Source organism: Saccopteryx bilineata, chromosome 11, assembly GCF_036850765.1.
Source record: "Saccopteryx bilineata isolate mSacBil1 chromosome 11, mSacBil1_pri_phased_curated, whole genome shotgun sequence".
Taxonomy (NCBI): Eukaryota; Metazoa; Chordata; class Mammalia; order Chiroptera; family Emballonuridae; genus Saccopteryx; species Saccopteryx bilineata.
In genome coordinates this window covers 4,391,771-4,401,665 of record NC_089500.1, presented here as the reverse complement: position 1 = coordinate 4,401,665, position 9,895 = coordinate 4,391,771, and the positions used below count along the sequence as shown (strand labels likewise).

General features: G+C 52.4%; 1 protein-coding gene across 4 annotated transcripts; it reads right to left on the bottom strand.

Moving 5' to 3' along the window:
• Positions 1–1,507: 1,507 nt before the first annotated feature.
• Positions 1,508–9,034, bottom strand: CBLN2 (cerebellin 2 precursor). Of its 4 annotated transcripts, none has more exons than XM_066247276.1 (4): positions 8,690–9,034; positions 6,620–7,138; positions 3,587–3,706; positions 1,508–3,259 (listed from the first exon to the last, which is right to left on the bottom strand). In XM_066247276.1, exons 1-4 carry the CDS (start codon positions 8,741–8,743, stop codon positions 3,062–3,064), a joined length of 891 nt encoding a protein of 296 aa, XP_066103373.1. In that variant the 5' UTR covers positions 8,744–9,034; the 3' UTR covers positions 1,508–3,061. The 4 variants fall into 4 exon arrangements, with proteins under 4 accessions (XP_066103373.1, XP_066103375.1, XP_066103374.1 ...); XM_066247278.1 differs by having other exon boundaries at positions 1,508–3,222; XM_066247277.1 differs by lacking the exon at positions 8,690–9,034 and adding an exon at positions 8,236–8,420.
• Positions 9,035–9,895: the final 861 nt, after the last annotated feature.

Sequence of the window (9,895 nt, the reverse complement as noted above, 5' to 3'; positions counted from 1 at the left end):
TATCATTCTTAAAAATCAGATTCTACTTCAATGTACTGCCACAGTTTAGTAAAATGCTATTTGAGAAGATGAAAATTCACACACACACGAAAATGCCCTCCTGTCAGATGTTCATCTTAAATAGGTTTTGTAAACTGTGTGCTGAAAAATCTGATCTCCCAGAAACACCCTCCTGACCATCAACACTTCCTGCAGTCACAGCGCCTGACAGCAGTGAGGGTCACTGGTCTCTGTGTGACCCTCACAACAGCATCATAAGCTGGGCAGAGGTACAGCAGCCCTTGTCCTCACATTACAGATGGGAAGACTGAGGCTCAGAGGTGGGGCGGCTGAAATCAGGCGGCACACATTATACGTGCATCTTTTTTTTCTAATGAAAGGAAAATCTATTTCAATTTTTCATCTGGCCCATATAATTTTTGTCGACCACACACAAGAGTTTCATCTCCCTCAAGGTCCACAGCCAAACAGAACCAGGGCAGATGCAGCCAGGGACATATAACCACCGCATCCAGAGACACCACCATCATGGCTTCTTCCTATATAGTCTTTGGCATCCAGCTAAAAAAAAAAAAGTGGAATACACAGAATGAAGTATTTCACCTAGCAGAAAACAAACTCCTGAAATCTACTTATTTGGTCAGTGTAATAACATATTTATTAACCCATATAACCAAATGACAGCCTTATTGTATAACCATGTCCTTCAAGACAAAGAAATACCTGTGCTCCGTATTCGTGAGCCATTAAGATAACAAGGACTCCTTCCTATAGCTTTCTACCTCTGAAGTGCTCTATTGTCCTCTAATGGGGTGCGCTGCTTGTTTCAAATTAAACAGACAGTGAGGTGACAGAAATGACAGAAGACTAAATAACTGAGGACTATAAACCGCAGAGAACAATCTTCACCGTCTCCTTCCCTTTGCCTTATCAGCATTCAGAACCAAGGCTCCCTCCCTCTCAGACGGGTCTCTACTGATCACAGAGCCCACACAGCCAGGTGCCTTTTGACTGATGTGTCTTGATACTCCCCCCTCATAAAATGTGACAGCATTTTAATTTAAATTTGATGCTGCATCCCATTAGGCTCTTCCCCTAAGAGCCGTGAAACTCAGGACCCTTCCTCAAACTGTAGCCTTTCAGTTACGATTCCCACTACATTCCCTTTTTTGAAAAGTGGAATCCAACACTGTTCCATCCTCACAGGTACCTTAGACACCACCGATACTGTCTTCAAAGGTCATTTTTCTTTGAAATCTCTAGTCTGATGAAAACAATGGATGGAGACTTGGACCCCATCGACGCCTATATACGATAAAAGCAGACTGCCCATCCAGAAAGCCTTTTTAAATGCTGGGTTTTTTTTCACGTATCTTGCCACAAATTGTCCTATGTGACAAAATATTATGTACAAATTGTAACATGTTCAGTGTGCAGTGCCCATGGAGACTACCACTAGAGCTGCGTGTGGAGGCATGTTGGTGTGTGTCTTTTTTAAACGGGCAGGACATGGGTTTACATTCATGGACCCCCAGCTGATACTTACACACAATCTGAGGGTCTCCGGGAGACCATGGGAAGGGAGAAGCGCCAGGCAGACATCAAACCCATTTATTCTGAATCTTAAATTAGGATGTGTTATCAATATTTTGGTTACATTGTTACACAAAGGAGAAAGTAACATCCGAGTTGAGGTCTCTTCTTCGACTGCTTTGGGATTAGTGACATTTCCGTGACTCAGGAATCCTGTGCCCATCACCTCTCAGCTGAATTTTAATAAGACTGTTGTACAAGGTGCCAAATCAGGACCGAGCTGAGAAACCACTGGAACCACCGCGACCTCACATGGCTTCCCGCCAGGCGAACGGGAGGGTTGTCCACACCCCTGCCTTTCCTAGGCAGGTCAGATGGGGGACCTGGGCATGGGGCTAACCTTGCTGTCTCGGAAACACCGGGCCCTAGGTGTGCTCACACAGAGTGGGTGCCCGTCCGTGGCACACTCCCCTGGGAAGACGCAGGTCGCCGGGCAGAGAAGCATGTGCTGTTCGCCAGGACGGGAGATTCAATCACACAACTCCTGATCTCATCACATGTGATCCGGGCCACCCAGGACTAGGTTTTTTAAAAGTATTCCAGAGGGTAAATTAAAAAAAAAAAAAAATCCAGGTGGTTTAGTTTGTAAGGTACATCTGAGAGGGTCTCTTTGAAAGAACCAGCAACTCTGTCCTGACCATTTTTACTGTGATACACGGGTACCTTTTGCTTGGTTTGGTCTCATCCAAAACAAAACATATAGATGCTTTTTTTTGTTTGTTTTGTTGTGTTTGGTCTGGAAACACAATATATATTTCTCTCCTTCACCCCAGCACAAAGAATAAAAGCAGGGGTGAGGAGGGAGAGTGGAGTGAGAAAAGAAAAGCTTTTCAAGGAAGAAAAAAACCCACACAGAACAGAAGTCGCAGTCCAATCGTGCAAAACTTGCTTCTCCGGATACACTTCTTGACACGTTCACAATGTCCCCTTCCCCCGCCCGGGTCCTCCCATTCACCCGGGAGACACACAGTGGAAGTGAAGCCATTCTCTTAAGGCTGAACAGACGTACAGAGAACACGGTCGTGGACTGGACGGCGGGTGGCGACTGGCAGAGAAGCACTCTTTCTTGCTCTGAGCGTGGCCAACAACCTGCAATCCATCCTGAGGTCCAGGGCACTCCTCACGCATGTGGGGGCAATAATATAGCGTCCAAACCAAAGAGGAAACGTCAGTGGTCCCACAGTAAAATCCCAGATCGTCTTTACAATCACAGGTACAAATTGCTCAAATCCATCATGTCATTTCTCCCCAAGACCTTGTCATCTAAAACTAATTAGAGGCCAGGTTTTCCCGAGGAATGACCAATAGTCAAAGAAAATACTGGAAATTTGGAAGGAAATCATTCTTGTACCGCGACAGTCTGACAGAGCTTGGAAACCAGTTGTCCTGTTCTGCCAGGTTCAGGGTATGGGGGAGGGCGGGTTCCTGGGTCCAGGCGCGACCTTTCCTGCCATCCTGGGCTTTGCGCTTATAGCGGGAACACCAAGAAGCCCGAGAACGTGGAGTACTTCCAGCCGCCCATCAGGTTGCCCCGCTCCAGTTTGAGGTGCACTTTGTCCTCTCTCTCCATCAGCAGCAGGACCCCGTTGCTGGCTGCTTCTCTGGTAACATCCTGGTCTCCTGCAAACGCTGAGATCACCGGGTAGCCGTTCTGCATTAAACTGACCTACAAGGCAGAGCGCAAAGCTCAGCAAACCGTGCAGGGCCCACCTGTGCTCACATACTAGTTCTCACATAGCTATTCTCATACCCCTGGGCTCACATACCTGTGCACACAGCTGTTCTCACACAGCTGTTTTCAGACACCTGTGCTCACACATCTGTTTTCTTCTCCCCTCCACCCTGCCCCCACCGTTTCCATGGAACCTATCTTGGAGAACCAACCCAGAGGACTCAGCAAGTACCCAGCCCTGGGCTTCTGACCCAACAGAGGGTGCAGCAACAGGGACGAGTAAGCCAAAGCCGAAAGGGTCCGGTTTCCAAAGCGACCCACCTGGATGGTCTGTCTGTTGTACACTTTGACCACGTGGAAGCTGAAGCTGTAAATCCCTTTCCTTGGTGCCACAAATATACTGGAGGCAAGGTCGAAATGGTTGCCAATGTTTACTAACACCTGCAACAGAAGAGGAACACAGCACAGGCATAGCGAGCCCCTCCCTGGCCAGGACCCCTGGTCCTCTCTGAGCTGCCTGGCTGCCCCAGGGCAGGCGCTGCTGTGAGTGTGGACACCCTAGGGCAAGGAGGGATGTCAAAGGGGGATGTCCTAGGGGGTGGAGATGCAGGATGACTTGTTAAAGTAGAGGCATCTGTGGGTTGGAGAAGTGAGTGCTCACTGCGTACAGCAGGGGCAGGACAGAGAGAATGGAAGGAAGACCTTCAGGTTGGTAAGTGCACAGTAAACTGAGTCTGCTCAGAGGTTTGTGGGATCATGGGGCACTTCCACATGCAGTATTGACAAAAATGAGAGGCCGTGCCAGATGAGTGGAGAACGGATTATGGGGCAAGAGGCCAATGAAATGAGATAAATGAGGGCAGATGATGCTTGGGACCTTACTTCCCATGCTCTGGAAACAGACTGTGTGAGGTCTTGATTGGTCTCCATGTTCCCCCAGCCCCGGCACACACCCTGGCTACTGCACACAGTAGGTGCTCAATACTGGTTGCTGTGTGAGAGACTTCAGCCCATAAGCACTGGCTGTGCCCAGTCCCCTCATTTTCCTCTAAGTAATATTTGCTCCCCGGGATGAGCTATGATGTCACACAATGGGCTTGAATACATAGAGGCTTGCTGAACCTCGGATCAACCCCGGGAATTCCATAGCTTGCAAGAATAATGACCCATCTAGCCAAGGGGTACAAGGTCACATGACCTGCAGGTGGTTTTCCCCACATCAATGGGGATGAGAGCATCGCAGTTATAAGCAAATGAAGTATTACCAGTCATTAAGCAGAATCTGCCCCTCTGCCTGGATCCTGCCCTCAGTCCCCCTCACACACACATGCACAGCTCGGTTACGACACTAGGATGGCCCGCCTGTGTGCTCAGCTTTCAAGACACACTGCCAGCAACACCATCACAGCCCTAGATAAGACAGCCAGTCATCTGTTTGAAAAACGAATGTCAAATGAATTCGATCTGTGGGGATTTCTTAGGCGCTCATTACAGATGAAGTACATGCCATTCCCAGAGCAGTGTCAGTGGCTGCTGCAACCACAGCTGCTGGAATAACAGGTTAAGTCGCCCACACCAGGGCTGGGGGGGCTCCTCCTCCAACCCCAACGCCTGCAGGGCTCTCTCTCACAGCATACACACACCCGGGCGCCACGGGAAAGGATAGTGTGCCCTTCTATTCTCCGTCTCTCCAGGCTACGGCCACAGCTGGACTTAGGATGCTCTCAGAAAGAATCAAGTGTTGTCCAGTCAAGTCCTGGAGTTGCTTCATCCAACTCTTGACCTCCATTCTTTCACCTCAATTTTATATTCTGGAAACTGGCCAATCCAGGGTCTGTCTGTAGACAACAGAACCCCCAGCCAGCTCAAAAAAGTAGGCTGCATCACCCAAAACGGGGAACTGGGAACACGCCCTTCAACCTGCCCTACCATAGGTCCATCATCCATGAAACGAGGATCCTGTGACCACTTGTCCTGCCCTACGTCACCGTGTTCTTGACACTCAAATGAAACGATGGACATAGAAAGGCTGTGCATCTCTCCGTAGGACACTGGAAGGCGCGTTACAGTAACACAGTGAGGGACTTATTAATTCAGTAAATAGTTACCAATGCCTCTTCTTGCTGTCTCCGTTACTTGCACATAACCAGTTATTTTTTATGTCTTGTAAGTAAAAGCAGATTAAAGACAGACTTCCTCCCACCACTGCTTCCAAATCCTCTAAAACTTCAACTGTGTACACACATTCCCTAACAGGAATTTAAAGAAATGCACGCACAGGCCTGAAATGAGGCAAGGTTGTGTGTGCAGAAGTATTGATACGTAGGTATGAGAGCTGGTGAATGGGGAGGGGGAAGTCTAAAAATGTACGGTGGCCCCTGTGTGCTGTCAGAGCCAAGAGAGCCCCATTGGTGGATAGCATTTTGTCAAAAGGAAAGGACTGGTGAGTTCAAGTTTGGAAACCACTATGATATTTTCAATTTGTTGCTGAAAAAAATAAAAGCACAACAGAAATCAAGGGGGGAGCAAACGCAAGAGAAAAGTCACAACCTCTAACTCTGAGCAGGCACATCCCAGAGAAGAGATGGCCAAGGTAGGGTCATGTCCATGGTGCTCTGGCTTGGACCCAAGTGGGAGATGGTAAGTGGGTTAGGCAGGGGAACTCAAGTCATTGATCTTGATTTTCTTCTTATTCCTCTAACCACACCATAGATGGATATATTGTATATATTGTACCTGTATAGCACCTTGTGTGTATTGTTTTCAGTGCACATTGCATTTATATAACCACACACTCTTATGTTTTGTACTTATATAGCCATCCTTGCTATATTTCCCCCACCCTCTTGCTCACTTCTCTTTCCTGAAGATAAACATTGGCTTCCCAACTCCCTTCCAAAATAAGCAATAGGCACATCTTTTCTTACTGTCTGTTCAGACGTCCTGAGAACCCCTTCTTGAGCATGGAGAGTTTTAAATGCTCTGTGTCAACGTTGGCCAGCTGCATGGCTGAAGCCCATCCACCACAAATGATAGTCCCCACCTCAGCGAAAAGAAAAACATGCAGTTCGCTTTGGGGGAATACATTTCCAATCTCTTAGTTTTGTGGCGCTCTCAGTCACCCAGGTATCCCCGAGCTGACAGTTACAAAGCTACAATGTGAAAAAGAATTGGCAAGGAAAGAGTACTGGAAATTGGAGAGAGAAGAGAGAGGGGTAGAGCAGGGCAGAGAGGAGGGAAGAGCTCAGAATTCCAGGTCCCCAGGTCGGGAGCCCCAGCCGGCGTGCCCAGGACCCTGCCCCGCCCTCCCCGGGCGGGCGGCACGGTGCGGACACCCGAGACCCGCCAGCTGACCTGGTCGAAGTAGATGGTCATGGTGCGGTTACTCATCTCCGACGGCTCGTGGTTGGTGCTCCGTGTGGCGGAGAAGGCCACCTTGGCGCTGCCAGAGCGCACGGAGATGCCCAGCGAGGAGGTAACAGCACCATCCGCCGAGGGGCTCGAATCACACACCACCAGGCACTTGCCCTCCAGCACGATGGGCTCCGTGTCGTTCTGCGCCCGCACCGGGCAGCCGGCGGGCAGCAGCAGCAGCAGCAGGGCCAGCGCCACCCCGAGGCAGGAGCCGCAGCCGGCCGGCTCGCGCAGCGCCCCCCGGAGCCCGGGCATGGTCAGCGGCGGCCCGCGGGGGCCCCGGCCGGGCGCCGGCATCCGGGCTGGGGGGGCCAGCACGCAGGGACTAGGGCGGGCAGCGGCTGGAGGAGCGCCAGCGGTCGGGCAACGCGCGGGGCTGGGGGAAGCCTCCTCTGGCCTCAGTCCCCTGCTCTGATGGTCAAGGCCAGGGTCGTCCTCACAAGAAAAGCGCCAGCGGACCTGTCAGGGCAAAGAACCCAAACCCTTAGTCCGGGACGTAAGGCTGTGCGGGGAGGGGGCGCGGACAGCAGGGGCCTGTGGCGCTCGGGCCCCCTTGTTGGAGGCCACCCTCTTGGTCCCGCGCACAGCCGCCCTCCTCTCGGATTGGCACAACAGGTTCCGAGAAACGCCCCGGAGCCCTGGGTAGGGCATCCCTGAAGGCTCCCAGGCTGCGCGCGCCGGGGGTGCGGTCAGCTCGGCGGCCGGCGAGTCTGCAGGGCCTCGGCTCTGAGACAGGGTCGGGGACTCTCGAACGAGACTCCTACCGCGCCACCCTCACACCCCCTTTCCGCTTACGGCAAGGGGAGCACAGGAGGCAGGCAAAGAAAAATCCACTAAATGCTGTATCGCCTTCCTGTCGGCGGCATTTTCTTGAAAGCCACACTAAGAAACCTCTTTTCTTTCTCCGCGTTCCCTTTTCTATTTTCCCATCCTAGAGGTTTCTTTTTAAGCGGTCCACTTAGTGAGGATCTTACCCATTTTCCACCCAGAGATCAAATCCCCAGCAAGCTCCTTAGGGTGCATACGAGAAAAAGAGAGAGCGCGACCCTAAAAGCAACCCCCCTCTTCCCCATCCCCGCGGGCAGCAGCGAGCGCCTTTGGAGAGCCCTTAAGATCCCTCCGGCGCAGGACGAGATGCCAGCGGCTGGAGCTGAGCTGGGCTGATAGTGAAGCTTTCGTTTCTGGACCCCGGCTCCGCCTCGCGGGCTGGAAGGCGGCCTGGCGGTTCGCTGCTAACTTACGCGCCGTCTGCACTTTCCGTGGCCCCCTCTGTTCTCCCTACACCAGACAGGTCATTTCCGTACCCAGCCCAGAAACGAAAAACCTAGAAGCCTCTCCTCTCGCCGCCCACGGTCTCCGCACAACTCCTCCAATAGTCTAAGACGAGAGAAGTTATTTCCTGAGGAGTAGCCTCTGTCCTCAGCCCCAGGGAAAAAAAATGATGTCGATATTCTCGGTCGCTTCTCCAAAAGCCCAGACTCAGACTCGCGTTGGTTCCCATGAAAATACACGCACGAATGCAATTAATGCGCGGATCGCAGTGCCGGGTTGGTTACCTGGAACATCCATGACGAGCGAGCACCGCTGTCCGCCGCCAAGTTCTGCTTAGAAAGGATGAGCGGGGGCCGGCGGGAGGAGACGCCGGGGCGACCCAAGTCGCTGCGCCTGGCCAATGCAGCGCCGCCCCTCCCTGCCCCGCTTGCGCGCCGGCCCGCTCCCGCTCCCGGCGCACGGCGCCTCGCCGCGCCCCAAACCGCACTGCAACCACTGCACGCCCAGCACCGCGTACACTCGCTTCGCACCAGTACGTTCCGCGTCCCGCACCGGGTCCGGCACAGGGTCCGCCCTGCGCCCGCGCCCACAGCGCCGCCCAGCCTCTCCCCCAGGCCGCAGAGCGCACAGCCTGACGCCCGAGGTCTCCCTCCGAGCACGCACAGCCGGCGCCCTCTCGGCTTGGCACCCGCTCCCGCAGCCTGGCTGCGCCCCGCACCGCCCAGGGCCGGCGCTCACCCTAACGCCCAGAGCGAAATCCTTCCAGCCGCCTCTTTCAACAATGAGCAGCATCAAAAACACCGAGCGTGCCTCTGATGTTCGATTCTTTCTCTTCGTTTCCAAATTCCCTCCAAATCTTAGTCCTGAGCAGCGTAACCACTTTCATAACTGACGGCTGGAGGGAAGCAACTTAAACAAACAACAAACAGAAAACTGAAAACCAAAATTAAACAAAAAACAAAGAACAAAGAACTGGGAGAGGAAAAACGTTGCGATTTTAATATTCTCAACGCTGTGGTTCCGGAGTCTCCAGTTTGGGAAATGTCAGCATCTGGCCGGGATGAGGGAGGCGTACCCGCCGGGGTTTCTGTGCTGCTCCTCTGAACCTCGGGGCTCGTGGAGCGCTTGGCACTCGAGCTTATTTATTAAAATGCCTGCTCGGAGCTCCAAGGACCTGGAGAGATGAGCGGGGTTTCCGAGCTGCGCCCAGAGCGCCATGAGAGCACAAGCACGGACGTGGGGCGCCCCCTACGGGCACTGGGCTCTCCCTGCCTCGAGCTGGGCAGGAGTGGGGGAGCACCAGGGACAAGGATGAGGTTTGCCTGTATAGCCTTCTGGGGAAGTCTCAGCAGTGCTCCTGAACTCTTCAAAAATATAACAATAAACCATATTTTTTGACCCTCGCCCCTGACAAAAAGAATTGGCACGCTTGAGAGCTGGACTCTCACAAACCACTCTGCCCAGGTGATACATGCTGCAGCTGGGTTCTCATGGGAGCAGGGTTGACGGACCTTTGCGCAGATCCCTCCCTGTCCAGTCCATGCCTCCTTTCAACAGAGACACATATGCAAATACGCACTCACTTTGTAACCTGGCTTTGCAAACCATCGTTAAAAAATACTTAGTGCTTTGACTTGCACAGTATCCCCTCTGCTGATCAAAATAAACCATACATCAGCCAACGCTATACAAAAAAAGGACAGAGGAAATGTTATTTCTTACTCCTCTGGACTGCACACCCAGCCCTCTCTGGGTTGGAGGGTTCAGCCGGAGCTCTGGCTCTACTCTCTAGCCTGGGTCTTTTCAGGTAGGGAGTGTTCAAGGCCTGATTTCCCCCTGGGCTCTCACAGAACTCTTCTCCCCATTAGAACCACCAGGGCCTCAGCGCTACACAGTGAAGAACAAATTCATATCCAATTAAGTTTAACCTACCTGGGGGTGGAG